The sequence below is a fragment of the Notechis scutatus genome, chromosome 14 (assembly GCF_049901735.1).
Source record: "Notechis scutatus isolate UNSWTSFEM ecotype Mainland chromosome 14, rNotScu1.2, whole genome shotgun sequence".
Lineage (NCBI taxonomy): Eukaryota > Metazoa > Chordata > Lepidosauria > Squamata > Elapidae > Notechis > Notechis scutatus.
The window spans coordinates 9722083-9748538 of NC_142022.1; the positions used below are offsets into that span (position 1 = coordinate 9722083).

General features: G+C 42.9%; 2 protein-coding genes across 5 annotated transcripts; one reads left to right on the forward strand and one right to left on the reverse strand.

Annotated features, from left to right (window-relative positions):
• Positions 1 to 1756: 1756 nt before the first annotated feature.
• On the reverse strand, positions 1757 to 7600 carry LOC113425877 (uncharacterized). 3 transcript variants are annotated; one of them, XM_087943224.1, is made up of 2 exons: positions 7228 to 7600; positions 1757 to 4467 (listed from the first exon to the last, which is right to left on the reverse strand). In XM_087943224.1, exon 2 carries the CDS (start codon positions 4447 to 4449, stop codon positions 3319 to 3321), a length of 1131 nt encoding a protein of 376 aa, XP_087799350.1. In that variant the 5' UTR covers positions 4450 to 4467; positions 7228 to 7600; the 3' UTR covers positions 1757 to 3318. The 3 variants fall into 3 exon arrangements, with proteins under 3 accessions (XP_087799350.1, XP_087799351.1, XP_087799352.1); XM_087943225.1 differs by lacking the exon at positions 7228 to 7600 and adding an exon at positions 4908 to 5062; XM_087943226.1 differs by lacking the exon at positions 7228 to 7600 and adding an exon at positions 5093 to 5589 and having other exon boundaries at positions 1770 to 4467.
• Positions 7601 to 21612: 14012 nt separating this feature from the next.
• Positions 21613 to 23567, forward strand: LOC113425878 (uncharacterized). 2 transcript variants are annotated; one of them, XM_087943748.1, is made up of 2 exons: positions 21613 to 22737; positions 22906 to 23567. In XM_087943748.1, exons 1-2 carry the CDS (start codon positions 21627 to 21629, stop codon positions 23064 to 23066), a joined length of 1272 nt encoding a protein of 423 aa, XP_087799874.1. In that variant the 5' UTR covers positions 21613 to 21626; the 3' UTR covers positions 23067 to 23567. The 2 variants fall into 2 exon arrangements, with proteins under 2 accessions (XP_087799874.1, XP_087799873.1); XM_087943747.1 differs by having other exon boundaries at positions 21613 to 23567.
• The last annotated feature ends 2889 nt before the right edge of the window (positions 23568 to 26456 follow it).

Below are 26456 nucleotides of genomic sequence, written 5' to 3' on the forward strand. Positions count from 1 at the left end.
AAGAGGTTATATCTGAATGCTGAATTTGCTTCCGGTTTTTTTGAGATTCCTTTCGACCTGTTGGTGGAGTTGAACTAAGAATGGTGCTTGCAATTCTTTGGATGTTAGAAGAACTGGATCTGCGTGAATTCGGATAAGACGCGGATGGTTATGCGCTGAACTTGTTGGACAGGAATTTGCTTCTCCCTCTTTCACAGTTTTCAAACTGTGAATTTCAAACTGTCCCTCAGGCATTTCTCTTGAAAAACGCAACCATGTGTTTGAAGTGGTTCTTGTTTTAAATTCTGCAGATCCCTGCGGAAACCGGATGGCACTTGCTGATGGAACAAACGCACGAGAAGTTGACTTATCTAGGAGAAGATGAATGTCCTCATCCGCAATGAGAGAGAACAATGTGCTTAATTAAACTGATAAAATAAATTGATTAGACTTATACAATAAGGAATTATCACTGACAATGGGCAAGAACAGTTCTTTTAAAAAAAGATATAATAACCTATATATTTCTCATGATAAGAAGAAGATGGAGAAAGTATCTGAGATAAACAATGACCTTCCCTTTTGCATTTTCAAAAAAATCGGTCTTCTCGTGTTTTAAACAGTTTGCTACACCTTTAGTATGACTTTCACATGTTCTGGGGAAGGTCCAGAGCCTCGAAAACTTTCCCAGTGTCTATGAACCAACTCAAAGAACATGGGACTCTGTTCTTCTCTGCCAAGTGATTTCAAGAATTTTAGGTGAAAGATTTGATGTTGTGGCAATTGTGAAACAACTGATAGTAGAAGCTGGGTTGTTTTCTTCTTGAACTTTCTTTTGACGCAGCTTCCAAATCTGCTACTTGAATGTTTTTAGGTCAGATGAAGATCTACCAGGAATGGTGAGGAATGAAGTCTTGGAGGACTGTAGGATTTCTAGATGGGCAACAGCTCTGTTGATAATTGATAACTTCCAACCAGCTAGTCAGTGTGGAATGTAGCTGACTATTTGAATCATGGACACTAGGCATATGGAAATGCCATCTGCTTGAGCAGGACATTTTGGATTAAAATGGAAGTAAATATATGCAGCTTTAATGAAGCATGGTTGGTAAGGAGGCATGATGGAAGCAAGTTGTTAGAACAGATCATTAGGAGCCATGGTCCACATATTTTTTGAAGAGAGGAAATTCCATCCTATGAAGGCTACCATTAAATGCTCTTTATAACTTATTACTTACCATGTTAATGGACTTAAATGGTAGTTCCATGGAGTCTCCTGTGTATGAAAATGTAACAATGATAACAGGGTTGAGATGTTACAGACTCCACTGCATTTTTTGAAGCAGGACAATTCAGATAATGTTCTGAACATTGGTGTTAATGAAAGGATTAAGGATACCTTCCTCTCCCCAATTAAAATCTTCAACACCTTGATTCCCTCTTGTGCCTTGAAGTGATTCTGGAGAGAGTTGTGTCAGCCTTCAAGTTGTGCCTGACCAAACCTTCATACCAACTTTATAGAGATGCCTATGATGAGGTATTGGTGGTGCACCTCTAGCTGAGAAAATGCAGAGTGAGCAAAAACTGGATGTGAGTAGTGCAAACACAAGGAGAGGTCTAGTTTTTCTGAGTCAAGTTGGAAACGTGTGGTTGAATTTGCTCCAAAAATATCTGGTTGCAATGAAAATGGATATTTCATATATTATTATTAGAATATTAGTTTTCTCCCACTCCCCCAGCAGTTAATTAATAGGATAAAAGAAGTCTGGAACATTTTAGAAGTTTTCACTCAGTTTATTATTGGAAGGTTTGGCATTTGGAGAATGAGAATTGTTTTAAAAACATTTTGCATAAAATAAACATGCTAGCTTTATTTCAAAGACTACGAATATTAGTTACAATCTCTAATTTTTTTTTTTTACAAACCGAGGACCATTTAGGAGATGAGTTCATTTCCTCCAACTTATCACATCCTTCTGAAAGAAATTCCAACCCTGTTTGATGTAATCTTATCTAGGTTTGTTTACCTTGGAGTAAGTCTTACATGGAGCGGAATGGGAGGATCGTTGGTACCACGAGTTTACTCAGAAGCTCTGTTGGGACAATGGGGTAGTAGCAATGGATTTGAAGGACCAATTTTCAGATCCTCTAAGTATCAAATTTTATCAAGTATCAATTAGCCACACATATCATGGTGAATTGATCACCACCACTTTTCTGAAGATTGTGAGGAAATAGTGGTTTTCTAGAAACAATGAATTCTGAGGTCTTCCACTACTTTATGCTTGCAACATTTTCTCATCAGTAAGAAGTCCTCAATATTGACCCACATCATATTTTATATATATTACCATGTAGAGTCTCAGTGGTCCTCATAACCTGATGCAATCCTCTGGAGAAGTTTTTGAGGACATCATGAACAAAACACAGAGGGTGAGAAGCTGTCCTAGATCTGTTAATGAAAACTTCTCCATCAAACATTCTATGCTGTCCACTTTTACCACAACTTTTATTCCCTGAAAATAATTGTGAAACTCTGATAGACCTCACGCCCACCAACAGGGAAGAAGACAGCATGGTGGGATCACAGGAGAGTACCCCCCAAGGTGGAGTTGCCATGCAAGAACCAAGCATTCCTGTCCATAGGAGAATAGTCCATCCACAACTTCTGCAGAGATTCAAAAAACAGACATCTTAAATTGACTCAAGACTTGGACTGATAAAGAAGTTATTTTGAAGCGTTACAAAGTGCTATCTTTGAGGCAAGATGTGCACATGGCTTACATTTGAACAAATTCATGGCAACTAAGTTTGCTAGAAAACATCTCGGCAACTGGTAGCAACAATCTCCTGGAGCAATCCATTGAGATGAGGGATCAGTGGCCATCAAAAGCTGTTAAACTACAATAGTCACATTTCTCGTTGACCATAAATCTGGGCGTTTTCTAATTCACCTCTGTCATCACACTAGGAACGCTCTGAGAGAAGTTATGGCATTACAAACAAAATGGCGGTGAGTCAAAGCTCATTTTAGGTCTTATTTGTCCATTGCTTTTCTGGTACACCACATTCCCATGGAACCACAAGATACTCAAAGGACAATCAATGTTACTATGGAATCTATGGAGTAAAAATTCTTGATCAACTGGGCTTTAAACCTAAATGGACAGGAGAAGAAACATCTTAAAACTTCTAAATCAGTTAGCAACTTAGATAAATGTCCCATCTGATCCATAATGCGGTGGATGGTGGGTGCATGACACAGCACTCTCCCTTTTTATATATACAAATATTTATAAAAATACCAGCTGTCTTTACAATTTCACGTCCACTGAAAGTTTAGTAAGATGATTGGGAATGCATGGAGTATAAGGCGTTGCGGTATTTTGCCAGTCGGGATTGTTGCGCTAATGCAAAGCTACGGGGTGTCATTGACCGGCTGTACATTTCAGCCCAGGGTCGAGGAGGACGTCGGACATCGGGCAGTGGGCGTTTTATGCTGGTGGTGGCAGCCACAAGGGCAGTTGAGGGCATCTTGCTGTCACAGAGGGCTTTGATCTCATTACCAGTGATGGCCTCGGGTTTTGGAGGACATGGACTCAGAGTTTCTACCTTACACGCTTCTGGAAAAACTTCCAGGATAGGTCCCGGAAGCTCGATTTCAATAGGAGGGGGCTGGATAACAATTTTCATCTCTGGTCCCTGGGAAATGCAGGTTGAAGTGTCCATCAGCCCAGATACTGTGGTGCAACTTCTGGCCCGTGGAATTAGAGCTTTGACTTCACCCTCGTCACCGCTGGTGATGGCCGCCTGGTCACTGCCAGTCAGGGCGTTGTTATCAGTGCAAGGGTTGTAGACTTCCACAGTACACTCTTCTGCAGCTATCTCAAGGACAGGGCCAGGAATGGTGATCTCAATTGGTGGAGGGTATATCACCACTTTGTTTGAAGGTCCTTGTGTTAGGCATCGGGCTGAGCTGTTGAGTCCTGATGGGACGGAGGCTGAGCGAGTTAGACCTGGTGGAGTGGGGGAGCAATCGGAGACCGATGTGGAACGGGGCAATGCAGGGCGTTGGACGCCACTGGTGATACAGTTGGTTGAGCTTGAGATGAGGCACTCATTGGGGTAGCTGGTGAGGACTGCACCCGGGATGGTGATGCAGACCGGGGGAGGCTGAATCACCACTTGAGAATCAGGGCAGGTGGTTGTACAACAAGGAGTATCTCCACCAGAAAGAGCAACCAAGCCTGAAGTTTTGGTGACAATGGCCTTGGAGCCCGGATCACAGCTCACCTCACAGCCATTAGTGAGGCATGAAGTCTGGCTTTCCACAAGGCACTGATTCGGAGAGGTCTTGAGGCTCAGTCCAGGTAAGGTCAGGACCAGTGGGGGTGGATGGACCACCACTTTGGCATCTGGGCAGGAGGTGACACAAGGGGTGGTGACACACTTCACGCCTGAGCCAGACATTCTGCTGGGAGGATGTGTCTGAAGAGGAGACAGAAGGGAGACAAAAAAAATTATCTGGGCGTTCATCAGCCACACATGATGAGAGATGGACAGGTCAACCCCACCTTCTCTCTAAAAACACTCACTTTGTAAAAGGTCAATCACTGTTACTCCCTAGTTTATCTAGTAGATCTTGTACTTACTTAGGAAAGAGATTCTTATCCCAACTTTCCTTCCTTCCTTCCTTCCTTCCTTCCTTCCTTCCTTCCTTCCTTCCTTCCTTCCTTCCTTCCTTCCTTCCTTCCTTCCTTCCTTCCTTCCTTCCTTCCTTCCTTCCTTCCTTCCTCTCCTTTCCCTCTCTTTTCCTATATATCTCAAAACCTTCAGTCTTCTGACAGATGTCCCATGTCCAGCTCCTTGTTTCTGTCACCTGTTTTCCTGCCCACACCTTCAATCCACTCTCGTTCTGCTCCCTTTACCTGTCTGAAAATCCAGCTTGACGGGGGCCACAATTGTAGCAAAGCAGTTAAAAGGCTCTTACTTCTCACTTTAAGAAAACTCACCTTAGGCAGGTGGTGCGTGCATAGCTATTTCCCAAGCTTTATAGCTGGCAAGAGAATGTGGACACTCCCTGTTTTTTTTCCCTTCCCTCCCCCAGTCTCACCACTTCGCTGATCCAGTTTGAAGGAGCTGAACAACTCCAGATTTCCTCAGAGATAAGAGATCAGCAGAAAACTAAACTGGTTAGGAAAGAAAATTCAATGAATGGCAGGGTGGGTGATCCCGGAACGAGGCAATCAATCATCTCAGTAAAGGGATGAGCAAGAGGTCTTTCCAAATTCAAGTTTCTTTTTGTGGAGCGAGCTACAACCAAGTAAATATTTTTCCAATGTTGCTCATAACTGGAATAGAAGTACCGTTTCCTCCCTCCCAAATTGGGTAATATATTCTGAATTGTTGAACCAAGAAGAATGTTGGAGATACTTGCAGATATAAATGTCTAGTGCTATGGAGGAAATTAAAGGGGGTCTTTTGGGGAGGAGAGAAATGTGTTGGATCTGGCAATGTTCCCATCTTAGATGAGAGAATGCCTCTTCCCAAATGGTCTTAAGAAGAGGCATGTTCCGTTGTATTCTAGAGATAATGGCATTTATCTTATATAAAAAAGCTATTCTTGGACCCAGTTCTTTAAACAACAGATTTAAAGTCCTTGTGTTAAAACGATTTCATCCATCCATCCCATTTCTGGATAACTTCATTTGCTTTTCTTCTTAGGGGTTCCAACCCTACCTCCCCTTTCATTTTTCTCTTTTCTCAAGTCCAACATTTGTATTTTTGCAAATATCTTCTAAGCTTCTAAGTTTTTAACCCTTCATATGGCTGATAAAGGTCAGAAAGACAAAAAAAAAGAGTCTGATTGAATGTCAATTTGTCTGAAGGAGTTTTCTATCTAAGAAGTCATGAGAAAGAATCCAAGTCAAAATCTCACTCTTGCCCCTATGGATATGGATCTAGATATCTGATAGATTTGGAAGTGCATCGAACAGTGGTTCTGCTTGAGCAAGGGACTCGACTAGAAGACCTCTAAGGACTCTTCCAATTTCATTATTTTATGTTCTATGAAATATAGATCTAATTCAAATGAAGTCCCCTAAACTGACCTCTGAAGTTCTTAGCGCCCAGCAATATAGTGGGGTTGTTCAGTTCTAAAAAAGGAAAAAGGAAAAAGAAAGCAATAATTGTGTTCCCTTTAACGTCCCCAGATGCCAATCTTCCTGAATTCTCTTTGTTTCAAACCCAGAGTTGGCAACAGAAAAAAATATATCTGGCCTGCGTTTTGTCTTTCTTTTATCGGTCCCTTTTATCTGCAACCCATAAGCTCTTTATTTTCGAAGATGAAAGTTACCAGAGTCCTTGAACCAGTTCCTTAAATGCTGACATTTAAGCAACCAAAGAAATTTGGCAACAGCCTCCACACCCCCTTTTTAATTTAATTTCACTGCACCTCTTTCACTGCACCTCAACCAGCAAGCTCTCCCTCTCGGTAAAATAATAATGTCAGAATTAGTCAATGGTGTCTTTAAGAGGAAAAAAAAAACCCATGTTGTTTAGTATGTTTATGTTACAAACAGAGCATTTTTTAAAAAAAGATTACTTAATTTGCTTAATTTGGAGTATGGACTGGTAAATCACAAGAATTTCAAACTCTTTTCTTCTCACATTAGTTGGGAGGTGTTCTAAATAGCCTGAGCTAAACAGTTGATTTTTCTAAAAAGCGAATGAGGGAAAAATATATATCTGCAACCCTTTTGATTCCTGACTATCCCTACCACGTTTGAACTTTTGCATAGAACTTCTTTAGATGTATATATTCCACACACAACGTGGGAGAGGGGGATATTAAAATAAAAATGAAATAAAGACAAGTAAACTCACAAATAAATAAAATTTAAGAAGAGTAAACCGTAGCAGCAAATAAAAGCAAGCACCCTTCCTTACACTAAAACAACCTCTAAAGAAGTCGAAAAGGTAAGTACATAAAAACAGACTCTGGTACAATATGGGGAGAGGGGAATATGAAAATAGAAATAAAAACAAAAAACAAATAAACTGACAAATAAATAAAATTTAACAACTGTAGTGGCCAATAAAAAGAAGCATCCTTAAGGTTAAAAAAGAAATCTCTAAAGAAATCCCAGTTAAAAATCAAGATGTCTTCTCCCAGCCAAGTCGTTGAGAAGGTGGATAAAACATGTGAATCTTGAACCCGCTCCTCTCAGTATGCCCACAAAGACTTACCTGGTTCCCTCCACACCTGGATGCCAAGAATCTGGTTGAAAGAGGCTCTGAGCTTTTTATAACAAGTCCTAGGCAGCCCTGGAGGGGATGAGGCGGCCTTCTCAATGCAAAGATCTTAATTAGATCCCAACCAAACCGCCTTCCACATAGAGCATTTAGTCTAATTGTCAGAATGGTGTCTACAAGTCATCCTCCTGACTTGGACATATGACCTGGAGTTTGCCCTGTCCAACTAGCTCTTTATGTATAGACAGGCTAAAGGACATCCCATCCCATCCCATGGGGCTTCTAATTAAGATCAACTCGACATCTTGGCTTGTTACTACGTTATGGGCTGCTGCTTTTGGGAAAACCATGGCATGCTGAAACGTACTTCAACACCTCGGGTAGCTTTCTTGTTTTCTCCTTTCAGAGGATCCCCTGAGTCAAAAGGTTTCCCAGCACCTCCCTGGTCCAACCCAACATTTCCATAACCACATCTGAGAGCCCGTTGAGGTGATGTAATAATAATAATAATATAAACCCAACTTGAAATCTTGGTGCTGTGTGTGTACAAGCCTACATGAGTCGACGTTGCCTTAACGAGGTCACTTCTTAATACATGCAAAACCCCTTTCTCCTCTTTTTTTAAAAATAATAATAATAATAATAATAATGAAGAAGGCAAGGAGGATGGTCATATTCTAGAGGTTAAGTCTCTGGTGGAAATCAAAGCAGGTGACACCATAACCTTAATCAGAATGGAGCTGGATGGGACCTTGGAGGTCTTCTAGTCCAACCCCCTGTTCATTTAAAACTCGTAGCTGTCCAGCCTTTCCTTAAAAACTTCCAGGGATGGAGCACCCACAACTTCTGTGGCAAGCTATTCCACTGCTTAATTTGTCTCGCTTTTAGGAAGCTTCTCCTTAATTCCAGCTTGCTTCTCTCCTTGATTAGTTTTCCCTCCATTGTTTCTTGCCTTGCCTTCTGGTGCTTTAGAAAATAAATTAGAATCAGAGTCAGAATCGAGCTGGGAGGGACCTTGGAGGTCTTCTAGTCCAACCCCTACTCAAGCAGGAGATCCTATACCACCTCTTCTTTGTGGCAGCCCCCCCAAATACTGGAATCCTGCTATCATGTCACCCCCTAGTCCTCTTTCCTCTAGGCTAGCCATACCCAATTCCTGCAACTGTTTTTCATAGGTTTTAGTCTCCAAGTTTTTAATCTTCTTAGTTGATTTTCTTTGCACTTTCCCCCCCAAAATCTCATGATTCAGGGGCCAAGTTCTGCTCCTGGAGACTCTTTGTAGCTAAAAGCATTTCTTCGTTCTATTTTTCACGGTTCCTTTGATTCACTATTCTCAGGGCTACCAACACCCCATTTTTTTCCTAAGATAATCCCCCCCGCTCAAATTCAAACTAACACTGGACTATATACAGTATATGGTGGGCTGATTTGTTTCCTTATGTTCCTTGCTAAGTTGTGAAACTGAGTCCACTGCAGGGAAAAAAACAACCTCTCAGTGACATCAGATGGTAGGTTAGCCTCAAGCAATTCCTCTTCTACGTCTCAGTGTAGCCCATCTCCAGTAGAAAGGTCCAGATGATGGGTTTTGGGAAGGAAGGAATGTCAAGGATTGAGAATCCACATGTAGCCCAAACTCATTAAATTCTCACACTACATCCTTGAGACACCCATGGGTGTTTGGTTTAATTAAGGTACTTGAAGGGTGGAGCGTAGCTCAGAGCTGAGTGTAGTGAGAAGATTTACAGAGTTGAGTGAGTGATAATTCCATAAAACGTTGTGGTATAATTATATTCTGCTTGATGTTCGGTCAGCTGAAGAAACCCTTGAGGATCATCCACCATACCTTTGGTGTAACGCATAGCTGGGCTTGAGCTGGACACAAGATTTCTCCCAGCCTTTGGAAAGGCTAGCGATGGGCCAAGGATCTGTGCAAATCAAAACTCATGGTTAGTTGGGTCTGTGTTACACACAAAGCCCTAAACCAGGGTTTCCAATCTAGAACTTGGATTAATGGGTAGGCCTTGTCAAATCTGAACAAAGCATCATGTTCTTGGTTGAACATATGGAAGGCACCAAACTGTAGAAGTGAGGAACAACGATCAGAACGAGAAGCTACAAATTAAGAGACTTGAAATTTAATCGGGACAAAGGATGTTGATTCTTTAGAAAAAAAGAAAACTGAATTTGTAGGGAAGGGAATATCTGGATTGGTAACTGTACATGAGAAATGGAACCTGGAATTTTAATTGCTCACAAGCCCAAGCTGAGTCAGAGAGGTGAAGTGGCTACTTTTTAAAAAGATGTAATTTTAAGCTGTGTCAGAATACCATGGACTTTGGAAAGTCATAGGGGACCATTCCAATGTAGGTTGGTCATTTGGGAAAATTCATTTGGGGACCACAAGTAAAGAGAAAGCTGAAGCAGGGGAACAAAAGAACAGTGCAGAAGACCAGAAATCTAGAAACTAGACCTAGAAAGAGAGACAGAAATAGATGGGCATCTTTATCTTGAGAAAAGGAGACTGAAGGGGAGAGGATGATGGTCATGGACAGGGGAAATGGCCCCAAATAAAGATGGAAAATGTTCTCTACCACCCAAGAGCTATGGATTTATTCCTGGTGCTCTCTGAGCTTAGTTGCTTTGTGGGGTTTGATGATGAGGTTATATACTTTGGGCAATGAAATGTCTACAAGAAAACAGCCAAATTCAGAGAGCACCAATTCAATCCCGAATTCCAAATTTTCTCCTTTATTAGCAGGGGTGGGAATCAGCCGGTTCAGGCCGGTTTACACGAACCGGCTGTTAATTTTACATCCAGTTCGCCAAACCGGTAGCTCTGACGACCAGCTGGCCCTGCCCACCCTGCCCCGCCCATCCCAGGGGTCCCCATGAGGCCCATCTGGCTCCCAAGTAAGTGCAGGGAGGCCTCCTGGGAGAAAAAACAGGACATGGGGGAGTGTGGTGGTGTGGCACGCCAGGGAGATTTCCTAATGGATTTCTGATGTTATCTTCCCAACAGAAAGAGCCATTCCAAATCGGAATTTGTGTTGAGTACAGAATGATAGAGTTGGAAGGGACCTTGGAGGTCTTCTAGTCCAACCCCCGCTCAAGCAGGAGACCCTATTTCACACAAAAGGTTGTCCAATCTCTCCTTTAAAGCTTGCAATGTTGGAGCATTCTCAACTTCTGGAGGCAAGTTGTTCCACCGATTAATTGTTCTCACGGTCAGTTCTTGCTGACCTCAAATGCTCTTGGAGACATTCTGGTGTACAATGATTTATAATGATATATTTCCCGGCACCCCTCCCTCTTTTCTTTCAACTGGGATACATTGTAGTGTTCTGTTGAATCATCTTCTGACTTACCCCTTTTTCAGAGAAAGCAGGGAAGGGATTCACTAATTATTACAGCAATCGAGGCAAACAGGAAAAGTGAGTGGAAGCAAATTATTTATGAGGAGCCCTTTCCAAAGTCATGTATCAATCGGACAAGGGATGAGAGATGAGATTTTCCATGTCTGGAGTGGTACGACTATAAGAAAGGAAGAATTAGTTGAGAACTAATTAAGGCTTCCTAATTAGGAGTTCCATCTGAGTTCGTGAATGGCTTAGTGGCCTTTCATTAAAACACCTAAGGTTGGCAATTAAGCCTTAACACTGTTGATTTTTTTTTCATTTTGGTCTAGTGTGCTGTGCAAACTCAACCATCATGACCTCTAAACAGTGATTGGGGACTTAGCTTCTTTCTTGAACCCATTTCAGAAAACATTTCTTGGAAACAAACCATGATTGCCCCGAAGCTGGGCTGTGTTGTGGCCCAAAAGTGGCCAGCGGAGCCAGTAGCAGATTCAGACAGTGAGGAGGTTGGGGAGGAACATGGGCCAATCCTGGAGTCTGGGGAAGGCTCTGACGAGTGATCTGCAACTGTTATCAGCTGCCTTCGGAGTCAGACATCAGTGAGGCAGAAGAACAGCTGGAGCCTGTTCCCAGTGTGCGCATGCACAGAATTGCCAGAAGAAGGGAACAGCTGAGGAACAAGGGCTGACAAGGGCTTCTGGGTCACTTCTGACCTATAACTTTTCATAGAATACAGATAATTGAACAAACTTCAGTGATTACATTCTTGATTAAATTATCTTTCCATTGATACATAATTTTATGGTACTACCAAAAAAAGGGTGATGTTTAGCCATCAAACCATAAATCTCAAAAATACACTTTCCCCCATCAAAAGGTTGGCCACTCCTGTAAAAGGGGTTTATCAGGATGAGGGCTCAGCTTCAGGCTGTTGCGGAAGCCTAGGTTAGAATAGGCTGCTTGTATCTGCTCAAGGACTGGTTGAGCAGGTACACACAAACAGCTAGTCCTTGTTGTGAAAAGGAGCCTCCCAACTGGACATCCCTGGACAACAGTGGTGTCACCATACAATCCTTTCAACTCAGAAGCGCCTTGGTGCTCCCGACACAACTGTAGTACTAACTGGTTCTTCTGTGGGTTGATGAATTTGCATTCACATTAAGCCACGATTTATTGGGCTAAGGCTGAAGACGAGAGATTTAGATCAGTGGTTGCCAACCAGTGAGCCGGGGACCACTGGTGGTCCGTGAGAATATTTTGGTAGTCCACAGAGAAATGTCACCCCCCCAAAAAAAACGATTAATCCACGCTGCGCAGGAACACAAGGCTGCACTGGCCACATGTCCCACCCACCCGCTGACCCCCACCCTTCAGCCAAGTGCAAATCTTACCTTGAGTAGAGCCACACAAGCTGGAACTGGAAGGTAAGACCAATGGCGGGGGAGGGAAATCTGCCCCGTGGTGGCTTTCTGACATTGGTGGGAAGTCGGTCCCATATTCCAGAACTGCAGTAGTCACAAGATTGGCCCTTTGGTCATCCCAGAGCAGCTCCTCCAGTCCATGGCAGGCCCGTGCACCCAAGTGGAGGAGCAGCTACTCTGGGATGACCAAAGGGCCAGTCCTGTGACTACTGCAGCTCTGGAATATGGGACTGACTTTCCCACCGATGTCAGCAAGCCACCGTCAGTCAAAATTCATATTAATGGTCCACGGGATTTAAAATTATGAGCTTGGTGGTCCCTGAGGTCCAAAAGGTTGGCAAGCCCTGGTTTAGATGGCTTCTTTTATGGTGATCCCAGTTATTGCCATTTGTAAGCTGTGGTCTGTAGCTTAAGGTGTTATATAGCCTCAACTTACAGTGCTTTTTCAAGAAAGAGTTGTTAAAACCAAGATTGTTTGTGCTCTGTGAACCCAGCCCAATTCCAAGCTCCTTTCCTTTGGTCATATATCTCTTTTCCAAATAAATTTGCTTTCCTTGCTATAACTTCATTTTCTGCCCACAAAAGCTCTTTGTGATGCTTTCGGTAAGCTTAGCTTTGCCATAATTAGTTCTCATCCTCCAGCAAACCTGCTTTGAAAAGGCAGCAGATCCCATCTGAGATCACCAAGTCTTTCAAGAAGAAGCACTTTGGGTTTACTCAACCGCACTGAGATTGATGGGTGAAGGACGCCCTCTAAAGGAAGGAGGGCAGAAGACATGACACAGGAGTTCAAGAGTGGCAGCAGCTGGCACAGATCTGAGAAAGTTTCACCCGTGAGATGTTATATCAACCCAAGAAAATTTTAAGGAGTAGATGTTTTTTTTTCTTCAGGATTAATGTCTCACGCCGTGGGTTCATCTCCAGAATTCTCCACATTGCATTTTGAGATCAGAGCTTTGGTGGTTGGCCCTTCTTTCCAGTCCCTCAGTTCATTAGCATATCACCTCCCCTCTATTTTGCATATTGCCCCTTTAGCATTACTGATTGATAATGAAGAACTAAAACTTTTCTTTTCCATGGCGGTGGCTGAATAACTTGGTGAGATGGCACCACGTTTCTAATCAAAATCCAATTAAGTAGATGCCTGCACGTGTTTGTCCTGAATATTATGGTGTCTCTTGTACTTGACCACTCTTCTATATCTTAAATAAAGATATCTTCTGTATCTTTACAGCTTCTGTTTGGGTTATTGTACCATTTTGTTCTACAAGCTTATCCATTCTCTAGTTTGAAAGGGCACGTAGTTCCAAGAACCCTCAAGAACGTATCTCAAAGCACTTTCCAAAGTTGTTATCCTGGATCCAACATTATTTCTGGGAGGTTGGTGACTCACAAACACCATACAATGTTCTTGTTCTGGAATAAATTCTAGTGTGGAAATATTAACATTTGAAGGTTCCATTCTGAGGGAATGTGAATGACTCTTCAAGCTTGTATTTCCGAATCAATTCCTGAAGTCACTTTAAGGGTTAAAATCAAAGTGTATCACTTCAGATGGTTTTTAGGTGTCATCACCCCCCCCCCCCCGAATCTGAATCTGAGGGGGATGATGAACAGCTGACAGATAGCGGGAGTGTGGCTCCGTTGGCTGTGGAGGAAACTGGGGAAGGGCAAAGTCAGGCTGGGCAGAGCAGGGAAGAGGTAGAACAAGGGAGAGGGGATTCAGAGGAAGACCCAGGCCCACCCCCTCCTCATCCTAGGGCATACAGGGAAGAACGGAGAAGGGAGCAATGTGGGTTGCGTGGCTTATGGAGGAGAAAGGGGCCCTGATTCCCTTCACAAGGCACAACTGGGGATGGAATTTAAAGGAGGCAGTTGGGAGGGGCATTTGTCAGGAACAAATGCTGAATTCATCTAGTGTTGTGAGTTTTTAGCCTGCATTCCTGACATTCCTCGTCTGTGTGAATTATTGCCATGCTTCTGTGTGCTTTTATCTTGCCTTGTTGGAATTATTGGACTCATTATCTTGACCTGCTTGGAGTGATTGATTGCAGTCATTCTGCTTACAGCGTTTGGACTGGAGTATCTGCAGCCAGAGGCTGTTGTAGGTTTGTGGGAGAGCTTTTCTCCAGGTTGGAGAATAACCGGGATGTTGGGGGCAAATTTGGAGCCAATAAAGGGTCTCATACCTGTATTCTGGCTGTGGTGCCTTTGTGCCATGTTCTGAGTCATCAGGATTAGGATTAATTTTATATCAATAATTAACTTGGAGGGGAGGAATATTTCCAGAATACAGATCACAAAATAAAAAAAAAAAAACCAATGGACTCTCTGTAGTTTGATAGGCTTAAAAGGGCCTATTCTTATATTCCTGTGATCTCTCATTGTGTTAAATTGATGTTAATTGTCCAACCTTAAATAATAGTTCAGCTAACTGAGTTCCTCCATTTAATCTTAGCTGAGCAACATGAATGATATTATCTCTGCTTCTTAGAAAAAAGCACAATTTGATGTTCCTCCTGGCCATCTTCTCGATGTTGTGGTTTAATGTTCTCCTGACTCAGAGTTTTAAAAAAGGGACGTTCTTCTCTGGATGAAGCTTATTCATGGAAACCCCACCCAAAGCAGTTGAGATTAAAGCAGCTAATTTTCAGATTTAATCTCACTGAAGTTAATCCAAACCAGAATAAAACCCAGAAATGATGAGAGGCTCCCCCCACCTGAATTTTGCTATGGCAAGCAAAATTCAGGGTAACATTTAAACCAGTGTTTCCCATCTTGGCCCACTTAAAGATGTGTGGACTTCAACTCCCAGAATTCCCCAGCCAATTTCTCATTGTATTAAGGGTTGCTGAGGTGGAGGAAATAGAAAGCAGAGGATGTTCACCAACTTGAGTTCTTCATACCGGCGGGATAAAGAAAATCTAATAATAATAATAAAGAAAACTTTTTCAAAGAAATCTGGAAGAAGATGCATGGAACTCTGGACTTCAGAAATATTAACCACCAGGAGTTTTAGATGAATTTATTTGGGATTTGGGATTGCTTTAGGTTCTGAAAGGAATACAATTCTTTTTTTTTTTTTTTTTAGCATTCCTTGAATTTTTATCAGTTACAGCCAGGTCTCAGATGGAAAGGCCATTCTGGATCGATACAGAGTCGCAAGAGCTGAATCATATCTAGAGCTCGGCTCCAATTCTAGATTGGGCAGATCTTCATTGATGAAGTCAGAAGGCATCACTCTTTCTCCTGCCCCCATCCCCCCACGTGCACAGGGGTTGTGTTGTGCAATCTGCAAAGGTTGGTTGGGGCAGAAGATGGAAGGACCTGGGATGGTCAAGGTGAAGGCTGGTGGCCGTATGACCACTGTGGAAGGCGGACATGATGCGTAGCAGGGAGATGGCCTGTCCATTTCAGCAGACGGAGGTGACTCTACAAGGAAAGAAGACCAGGGAAAAGAAAAGGACCATCAGAATGGACAGAAACTGTAGATACTATACTATTCTGCAGCAACCTTGTTGAATTAAAACAGGACACGGAATCCAGAATTCCTACAAATTTCAAATCTGCAGAATTCTCCTTCGACTACTTAAGTTAATGAGCAGATGGGAATTTAGGGAGATGGGTCATAGCTGATTGGACTTCTCTGAAGAAGGCTAAGAGCAGCTATTGGTGAATTATGGTCTCTCAGCCTAATCTACTCCTAAAGGATTCTTTGAACATTACATGCAAAATTCTAGAAAGATACTCATACATATTAAGAATGGTACTAATTTTAAGAGCACCACTCCTTTTGTAATTTAATGGTCGCTGAATTAAATTAGCTTAATATTATCTTCTTAAGAAATAAACAAAACAACAACAACCCATCACCCACATTCTCCTACAAGAACATAGGTGAGATGGATCAAATCAAATCACTCTGCACTATTACACTTCTATTGTGCTCCTTGAAATCAGATAAGATCCATCCTCATCATATGTACGAAATAACTTGGTTGTTTTCTCTTGGGTCGGATGGTGAGGGAGGTATCCAGGCATCCATACAAGATTGTAATATTAGGATCCATAACTAGGCTTGCCCAGATTAGCAGGAGGAGGAGAAGGAAAATGAGAAGAAGTAATGGAGAAGGAGTGATGGAGAGAAGAGAAGAAGTAGATGAAGGAGGAGGAGTGATGGAAGTGAAGTGATGGTGAAGGGTGAGAAGTGACGGAGAAAGATAAAGAGTAATGGAGAAGGAAAAGAAAGGAGTGTTGGAGAAGGAGGAGTGATAGAGATGGAGTGATAGAGAAGATGGAGTGATAGAGATGGAGTGATAGAGAAGGAAGAGAAAAGATGGAGAAGGAGGAGAGAAGGACAAGGAGAAAGAGTAATGGACAAGGAAGAGGAGTGGTAGAGAAGAAGGAGAAGGAATGGTGGAGAAGAAGTGATGATGGTAATTTACACATTATGGGAACATAGCACAAGTAACGACTTTTAAACCCAGGATTTTGGGTTCTTCCTGATCCTTCAGTATGGAGAGCAGAGATGAAGCTAGGGAGGTGTCCTTTCTTCAGAACAGGATAGGTAGAAGGAGAAGATGCTTTCAGAAGAGAAGGTGACTGGGTCAAGAGATAGACATAACTTAGAAAGGGATCTTTCAATGGATCTACAAATTAAAAAATAAAATACAAAGGACAAACCAAGAGTCACCCTCTTTCTGTGTACAAAACTGCCAGCTGACTTCTTCAACAGTGAAGTGATGATGGGAACATTTATCTTTCACTACGTAAAAGAAAGCAGATAATTTGACATCATTGGTCACCCTTGACCACTTGCTCCCAGCACCTTTCTCACTTCACCAATTGGTAGAACCAGTTGCTCAGAATGAAGGCGATCTTGATCCACAGTTGGTATCTTGCTGGTAAAATGTTGCTGTTACCCCAAATTATGAATCCATCAGACCCCCCACCCCCCGACTCTTGGGGGCTGGTTGCAATTCCAGCTCTGACTTCAGCTCCCTGCTTCCCAGGAAATAAATTCAGCCCCACATTGCACTTTTAGAAGCTCTCTTTTGAACCTTACCTGGTTGTCTAGGCGAGGAGGTATCTCAAGAAGAAGCTTCAAGCAGCATCGTGTGCTGGGTGCATTTTTATAGCCCTTTGAGGGCAGGAATTGAGAATATTTTCCCCCTCCCAAACATGACAGAGTGAGTCGACGCCTCGCTGTGCGCTCCACCAAATTACTTTTAATTGTTTGCTTCCCTGGTTGTGAAGGCGGCATTGTCACAATGGTTGATAAGAGCATTGAGATTCTGTATAATTCTTTTCAAAAGGGAGGAAAGGTGTTCTCAGAAGTCATCTTGTTATGTTGGGTGGGATGCATCTTAATAGTGTCCTGTTATTGAGAGGAGGAAGGGGAAATGTCTTTAATGAGGCAACAAACAATCTTCTCTTTTTCCTTCTCCTTCTCCTTCTCCTTCTCCTTCTCCTTCTCCTCCTCCTTCTCCTTCTCCTCCTCCTCCTCCTCCTCCTCCTCTTCCTCCTCCTCCTTCTTCCTGCTGTCCCCCTTTGGATGGACAACTGCCTTCTCAGAAGATTGAAGAAGGAGTCATCCTAGCACATGCCCCTTGACGACAGTGGCATAGATTCTCTGCTTGATGTAAGATGCCTTGGGCAAGGGATTAAGACTTATAAAATGATACTTGAAGGACAATAAACATCTTAATGAGGGCTTCCTGTGTATCTCCTCTAGATATCTTCTCCTGGGAGATTCTCTAACCACAAATTGGCATAGCTCATCCTTCCATCCTTGATTGAGAAATATTGAAGCTGGTTTAAAATAGCTACTGTTGACATACCTAAGCAGAAATGGAAGGCATTCATTTCTCTGAGTTTGGCCTCTTAAAACCCACCAGAGTTGGAGTCCTGCAGATCTCAGGATGGATGCTATTTCAGAGGAAAGGGAATATACCAAAATTATTCAGTGGCCCTGAATATTAGATACAAAAGGGCAGCCTTCTTTGATCTGGAGAACATCAAACAGGATAAAATCTGTGTGGCATAGTGGAAGGGATGAAGGAATTAGACTCGGGTCACAGTGAAAGCTCCTTGGATGATTCTGGTTCAGCCACAGTTTCTTGAGCCTACCTACCTCAACAGGGTTGTTCCTACAGAGAAAAATTGGAGAGTAATAAGTAGCTCTGGAAGACAGATGACACACAAGACTAAGACAGAAAGGAATATAGACGTTCTTCAATATTGTAAATATTGGACATCACTTTCACCAAGTCAGAAGAGAGGGAGATAGAATTAGATTCTAAGGAAAGGAACTGGCAAGGATTGTCTCCTCATAAGATGGACCCTGGTGGATGGACATGAAATCAAGACCACTGTTTTGAGAATAGAGAAGCTCTCTCTGGGACAGCCCTTTTGTGGTAGGATCTACAAGAGGTTCTCCACCAGTTAGAGCACCAGTTTTAAAAGTTTAGAGGGACTTTCTCCTCAGGTTTGGGAACAGTGTGTTGGTTCTCCATCTTGTGCAAGTGATCTGAAGGTAGACTTTCAAAATGCAAGACAAATAACCAGACTCCCCCACATGTTAGGACAGCGAGGGAGAAAAGGTGGAGTCTTCTTTTGAAGCAGGAGGCTTTGGTGGTGGCTGAAGTTGGCATAACAGGGACACGTGGAACCTAGGGAAAAAGTGTGCAGCTGTTTTCTTAGATAAGGTGATGATTCCACCCAACTATCAAATCTAAGCTGGGTGATCCAGAAATCTGGCAGGCTGATCAACTTGGCCTAAGCTTCTCGCTGATAGGAAGTATCAATTTTACACATCTGCTGAACTCCTCGAAGTTGGGTGTATCCCAGGCATTGCTCATTTGGGATTCAACTGGGTCATTACCCCTGCCTTAATCCCTTTGTTCAAATCAAAATATAATCAGAGTCTGATTCATTCAGAGTGGGGCACCAGCTGACAAAGGTGTGGAGGTACTCTTCGTATCTGACAGGTGAGGGAGATAATTCAAGATAGCTTTAATAGATATTTTTTTAAAAAAAAAACACCCTCCAATTGGGACAGATTGTGGTTGCATAAAGCCACACGGAGCAGGTTGTTTCTGCAGAGAAAAGTTTACTTTGTGTTTGCGAGGTAGGGGCCCATGTTCAACGGTTGACCTTGCTTTCTATCATGGTTGCCTTCAAGAAAATAGGACGGCGTTTGCATGGCAAGGATAAATTTTAACCTGATATAATGCTGAGAAATGTCTTCTTAACTGTCCCTTCTCTGCTTCAATAATCCTTTAACCTAGTCTATCCACTATTGACCTCACCCCATTCCTAAGAGTCTGTAAGGGGCGTGCATAAGTGCACCATTGTGCCTACTGTCCCTGTCCTATTGTCCCCATTGGTTTGTACCTATTTCCTGCATTTTTACCCATGTTTATACTTGTACCTATCATCTTGCAAGTGATGGACAAACCAAATAAATCAAATAAAATAAATAGTCTTTCCTGTCCACTCTATAAGGTAGACCAGACCAAGTAACCAATTCTGTATAGGTCTAAAATTATACAGGTAGTCCTTCATTTATAATAGTTCACCAAGCGACTGATCAAAGTGGAAAAAACCTGAGTTATGACCAGCATCCCCATGGTCATGTGATTTACATTCTGATGCTTGACAACTGACTCATGTTTATGATGGTTGCAGTGCCCCGGGGGTCAAGTGATTTCCTTTTGCTACCTTCTGACAAGCAAAGTCAATGGGGAGGCCAGGTTTGCTTAACAAGGGTGTCACTAATTTAACAATCACTTAACAAACATGGCAAGAAGTTATGTTTTATAAAATGGGGCAAAACAGTCACTTAACAAATTTTTCACTTAGCAACAACAATTTTGGGTCCAATTGGGACCACAAGTCAAGGACTACTTGTATTATCTGAACAGAGATGGTATCAGAATCTTACATATTTGTCCTTCAAGGGCATTTCTAGTTATTGCTCAACCACAAACAACTTCTCCATAAGTTTGGCCTCCCTGCTTTGAAAGTAGTGGCCAGAATTGTGTGGTGCATTAGTAAATTATTTACTAATAATGATTTATTTACATGTTTCATGTAAAGATGTTTCAACTCCTTCCCTCAAAACGACGCTACAGAACACTGCACACCAGAACAACTAGACGCAAGGACAATTTTCCCCCGAACGCCATCACTCTGCTAAACAAATAATTCCCTCAACACTGTCCACCTATTTACAAAGTCTGCACTACTATTACTATTAATCTTCTCATCGCTCCTTATCGCCCATCCCCTCTCACTTGTGACAGTATGACTGTGACTTTGTCGCTTGTATCCTTATGATTTATATTGACTCGGGATCCCAAATTGTCTGCTGTTCAATTTTGTTGAATTTGCAGACATGGCTGGGCGTCTTCAAGAAATGGAACCAAGAGATCTCCCATGAATTCAGATGCATCTGATGATTAAGAACAATTGGAGTAGGCAGTGACACATTTGGGATGGTACCCAAGGTGCTTATGCAGCTGTGCATAAGTGAGATACCCCAACATTTAAAGTATTAAGGCTAAAAATTCATTAATCTTCTTAGGCAACCTTGTTGGGTGGAGACCTTATCCTGAATCTGGAAGAGAAGGAAAGTTGAGCAAACACACAACCCAGAAGTTGTTTGCTGCTGTTGCATTGATAATCAATGTTTGGGGGAGTCCACCGCAGGTGATTTCTTCACCCTAATTTCTTTTCAGTTGTCAATGGCTGGCATGGAGCCCAGTGGTGAATCATGCTCAGCTGGTGGTGTATCAAGAGGTATAAGAAGCTGGTGGTGGACCAAGAGGCATCAGCACCTCTCACTACTCTTTGGATCCTTCCACCAAGAAGAACAAGGTAAGTCAGAGCCGGTGTCTTCTACCCTAAGATCGAGGGTGGTCTGAATGAAGAGCAGGGGATGTCTTTGAGATGGATTCCCATCACTTCACTTCTCTTGCACTTTCTTTGTGTCTTTGGGTTTTGAGGAACTGGCAATGTTCCCAGTTAGGAAATGTTTAGAAGGAGATTTAACCACTTCGTTGAAACAATTGGATGGATGCTTTAGTTTGCATCTCTCTCTTTTCACTGCAGCAGCAAAAGAAGTCCTGTCCTTTCTTCACGTTTCTAGAGTTTTAAGACCCTGAAGAACCAAGGTAAGATAGATGCCCAAGCTGGACCATTCACCATCACAATAAACACGGTAGGGCTTTTAAAGAACCTGAAGTATTGGCCCAACTGTGATTCTCTAGATCTTGTTGGAAGGAACTCTCTTCACCCCTGGCCAAACTCAGGGGCGATGCCCTCCAATCTGTGGACCAGATGGTGGGTCAAAAAAGGAGGATGATTCTCCTCTTCCTTTAAAGACACTATGTCCTGTATTGTTTCTGTTCCTGAATTGCACATGAATTAATTCTGAAATTGTGTAAAGTGTATTCTATAGTACTTCTGAACTAATGCTAATTTCATTAGCATTCTTTCTACCAACTGCATCAGCATGGAAACTCTTCTCCATTGGTCTTCTTCTGAGAGAAATGTCTGCTGAATTAAGCCCGTGCCTCTCGCTCTTCTCTTTCAGAGCAATAGCCCTTCCACAATGATGTCCGAGTGCTACGCCAGCTGTCCTGCCTCAACCGTCACAATTCAGCCGCCTCCTTTTGTCCTGAATATCCCAGGACCAGCATTGTTCTGCCCTGACCAAGCCTTTGGCATTGAACAACACAATCCATGTGCAGGCTTTGGTGGCATGGGGGCGAGAGATGGCGGCAGCATTGGCATTGAGGGTACTGTTGGAGGGAGTATGGGTGCTTTGGGCCCTGGAAGAGGAGGTTGGGGTGGTAGCTGGAGCGGTGGAAGTGGAATAGGGAGTAGGATGGGTGGTGGTTTGGGTGTTGGTGGAGTCGGAGGTGTGGGTGGTTTAGGAGGTGGTGGTTTGGGCACTGGAGGACCCACAGGTCTGGGCATTGGAGGGCTTGGTGGGCCCAGAAGTGGTGGTCTGGGCATTGGAGGGCTTGGTGGGCCCAGAAGTGGTGGTCTGGGCATTGGAGGAGTTGTTGGACCCAGAGGTAGTCTGGGCCTTGGTGGACCAAGGGGTACCACAGCAGGTTGGAGTGGAGGTAGCAGATTAGGGGGCACTGTTGGTGGTCGGAGAGGCCGTGTTGGGATGGGCAGCATGACTGGTGGCGATTTGGGCAGTGGTGAAGGTGGAGTTATGAGTGGTCGGAGAGGCAGTATTGGAGCTGGGGGCTCTACAGTTGGTTGGAGTGGAGTAGGAGACACTATGGGTGTTCGGAGAGGCAGTGTTGGGACAGGCAGCATCACTGAGGGTGATTTAGGCACTGGTGGTGTTGAGGGCACCATACATGGTGGTTTGAGCTCTGGTGGAACAAGGATCACCACAGGAGGTTTGGGTGGAGGTAGCAGAACAGGGGTTAGTGTGGGAGGACGGAGAGGTAGCATTGGAACTGGAGGCACTATAGGTGGTGGAGTAGGGAGCAGCATGAGTGGTCGCAGAGGCAGTGTCGGAACAGTGAGTGTCACTGGTGGGAATTATGGCCTTAGTGGAACAAGGGGCAGTACAGTAGGTGGTTGGACTAGTGGCCGACGAATGAGTGGAAGCCACCGATATGGCAGTAGCATTAGGTATGGCGGTGGTGGATATGGTGGTGGTTACAGCAGTGGTGGATATGGTTCTGGTGGATATGGAGGTGGTTATGGCCACACAGGACATGGTTCTGGTGGATATGGAGGCAGTTATGGCCACACAGGACATGGTTCTGGTGGATATGGAGGTGGTTATGGCCACACAGGACATGGTTCTGGTGGATATGAAGGTGGTTATGGCCATACAGGACATGGTTCTGGTGGATATGGAGGTGGTTATGGCCACACAGGACATGGTTCTGGTGGATACAGACGGATCGGGTACTCTGTTGGTGGAGGGGATGGATACAGAAGTGGTGGCTTCAGCAGCAGATCTTACGGAGGATCCTATGGAGGGACCCTGGCTGTGATGCCAGGCGCTTCAGACTTCTAGTCCTGTTACTGAACATGGAAGAAATAACTCAGAAGTCCCCAAACAACTGGAGAAGTAAAACATGAAACTGAATGCTACATTTACAGTGATGGACTTAAGATATAACCATTGTCTTCTAAGAACATAAACTCAGGTCTGAAATCTTAGACTAGGTTTCAGCTGACTCTTCTGTCTTCCTTTACTCTCCTCTGATGGCATCCCCTAAAAAGAAATAATTTCCTTTCTGAGTTCTGCTGGTACTTTCTGGACTGGAGGAAGTGATAGAGATCATGAACCTAGCCTGCTGGGGAAATGGAGACATATCACCCCTACAGACTCCAAAACTGTGTTTGAATAGAATCCATAAACACTCAAAAGCATATTTATAAACAACAGATATTTGCTACAGCAAATGAAGATTCATGTTTCTTCTTAGCTACCTTGAACCTAATCTGCAGCTAAAATTGAACCAATACTTCATTATTTCTTTTGTTCTTCTGATTAAATTTCCTTTTGCATCATGATGTTCTCCTCATTGTTTTCCTCCTATGCTCTACCAAGGCCCCCAAACTGTTATAAATCATGAAGTCGTTCAGAATTGGGTGTGTGAGATGTGTGTGTGTGTGTGTGAGAAAACTCAGACAACCACAAACGAGAACCACATCAAGTAGTTTCCAAACCAATCTGGACTGCAAAGCTCCAGTTGACCACTAGAGGGCCATAAAAAGAGAGATGGAAAAATGTTTTGCTTCCCTCTAGTGGTCATTGTGTGGAATTTTCCAGCCCAGATGTAGAAGCTCTACAAAGGAATTCAAAGCTGGATCTCTTACTTCTAAATGAAGAAATCAAACTCAAGACATTGGCTAAAAGGAATTCATGGGGAGGAAATATTAGATCTTGCTGGAAAGAAAACTCTGGATCTGTAGTTGCAGGTTGAGAAGAGCTGAACTCTTGATATGAATGTCTTTATACGTTCCACCAGTCCAGATTGTCTCAATTTTGCAAATAGCAGCTGCCACCACATGAGGGTGCACTCTCACAAATGTACCAGGTTGCATAGAAATTTGCAGCCGGAGAATCTATGCTGGAACTAAGATCCAGGAAGATGCATTTGATTTCTTTAGCTAAATTTTCAATTTCCTTCTTGGATAATTGTAATCCAGGTGTCTTTCTCAGCTGTCAAAATTTGCCTTTTAAAGACATGCGAGAGGAAGGGTCTGCTAATGATAAAAAATTCTCCACGGAATTGGTGCAAATTCAGTTTATGGGCAAAAGTAGTCGCACTTTCCAAGTTTATAATTTCAGAGGCACGACCGGGGAGGGAAAAACTGGTAATGGAAAAAGAAGAAGAAGAAACAAATTGGGCACCAGTTTTACAAACCGCAACTCTTATCGCAACTTGTTGGGATGAGCACATTTTGGAGAGGTTGATTTGAAGGCGAGATATAAAAAAGGAGAATTTTTTAGGAAAAACGCCAACATGTTTTTGTTTCCCTTATCTTTGGTTGCACAATACTCTAACCACTAAACCACCCTGCCTTTTGGACAGGAGAAAAATACATCTTGCCCTCCCTGTTTTAAATACATTTGATGTGCCTTCCAGGGTTGTGTGGTCTACCACAATGATGCGAGATACGTGCTATTTGTTTATTTAAAATCGTGGCCCCATATTTAGGCATTGAGAACAGTGTTAAAGCACTGATGTAACGTAGGAGGGAAGCAATCAATTAAACAAGTTATTTAGATAAAAACTAAACATGAGCCAAACCACATTTTATTCTTCTCTTCCATTCTCCGGAATGAAATTAATTAGTAAACAGTTTTGGAGAGGAACTTTAAAATAATCTACTGGGCCCATAGCTGTTTACAGCAATGTTGCTCAACTTTAAGGTGTGTGGACTTCAACTTCCAGAATTCCTCACCAGCTACTGATATTGAAACTCAATATTTAAGCAGAAAAGGTGTGTAGCAGAGTATTTTCTCCGCTGCCTTTTCTTGAAATGATCAGTGTTTTCCAAAATTTCTATCCGTGTTTGCCTAGGATGTGGGAATATGTCCTGACAAGCTGTATCAAATAAGGGACTTCAACCATGTTTTGTTTAAAAAAAGAACTATATTTTATAAAGTGGGGTTAAATGCTGGCATATGTTCCCCTGATAAATCCATTTAGGATCATCCGAAGAGATTGTGGGTTATGTGCCCAGAGAATTCAGAATAGTGTGTTTGCTCGTTTCATTCTCGAATCGACCATTGGATGGTTTGGGATCAGTTTAGCAAGTCATCATAAACCCATCTTTGTAATTTGACATTCGATAACATTACGGTCTATGCCATAAACTACGTTTAAAAATGAACTATGGTTTTGTGCAGTGGGTGGATCACATTTTTCATGTAGGTGTGGAACTATGATTTAAGCTAGCACAGGTAAAAAACTTCCTCGGATTTCTCCATGAGGGTCCAGCCAGGCTTAAGATCTACAAAACACAATACTTTCCAGAAATCTCTGAAGGCATAGCTAAGTGTAAACCAAGTTACTTTTTGGCTTGATGAACCAGGTTAATAGGATGTCAGCTCAACCTCAAACCCAGATTGTAGAAAATTAGGGCCCTAATATCCCAGACTTCTTGTGCATAAACAACATGCCTCACTGGGATATTCCATGTGAGAAGATTGGGTGGTGGAATTCTACCACCACATTAGCTGAAAAAGATTTGTTGTACAAGTCAGATTTGCCTAGTCAAGTGTGTATGCTTACTGGTATTACGCAATTTACATACTCATTTGCATTGGCAGTTAAAGTGCCTTGGGAATGAGGGAGCATTGATGTTACAACCTCAAGTATTTAAGTGACTGAAAAGAAGAAGCTAGATGGCAAGATGTTGGATCTTACACAAGGTTACTCAGAGTTTACACAATAAGAACGTCTCTGTTCAATCACCCTCATTTATTTTTAGCAGTTCCAAGAAACAAGAAAGGCCCCCAAAGCAGGGGATAAACATGAAGTGAGCATCTTATTGCGAGAAAAGCTTCCAATAAACAAAATCAGATCAGGATACAGTAGGTCTTCAGCTTCCTGAAAGATCGTGAAACAGACCAAGATCATCACAGTTCTTCCTTGGGTCTAGAACCGGTAAATGCTAGGGCTGTAGGGAGTGCTTGGCAGCTCTCGGGAGTAGAAGCTGGAAGCCCGAATTGTTTGCAGTGGACTGTGCTGTTTGATGATGGCACATGGATTTTGTTGCTCGATGCACAGAGGCTGGTCAGGGCAACAGATGGAAGGACCTGGGAGGGTGAGGATGAAAGGAGGTGGCTGGATTGTCACCACCGAAGGAGGACAGGAGAAGGTACAGTGGTCCGACATGTTGGAGCCAGCAGACATGTTGGAGTTCAGCGACGGATCTGCGAACAAAG

Bases quoted from the DNA above. Each gene is read 5' to 3' on its own strand.
- LOC113425878 (XM_087943747.1), top strand. From the start codon at position 21,627: ATGATGTCCGAGTGCTACGCCAGCTGTCCTGCCTCAACCGTCACAATT.
- LOC113425877 (XM_087943224.1), bottom strand. From the start codon at position 4,449: ATGTCTGGCTCAGGCGTGAAGTGTGTCACCACCCCTTGTGTCACCTCC.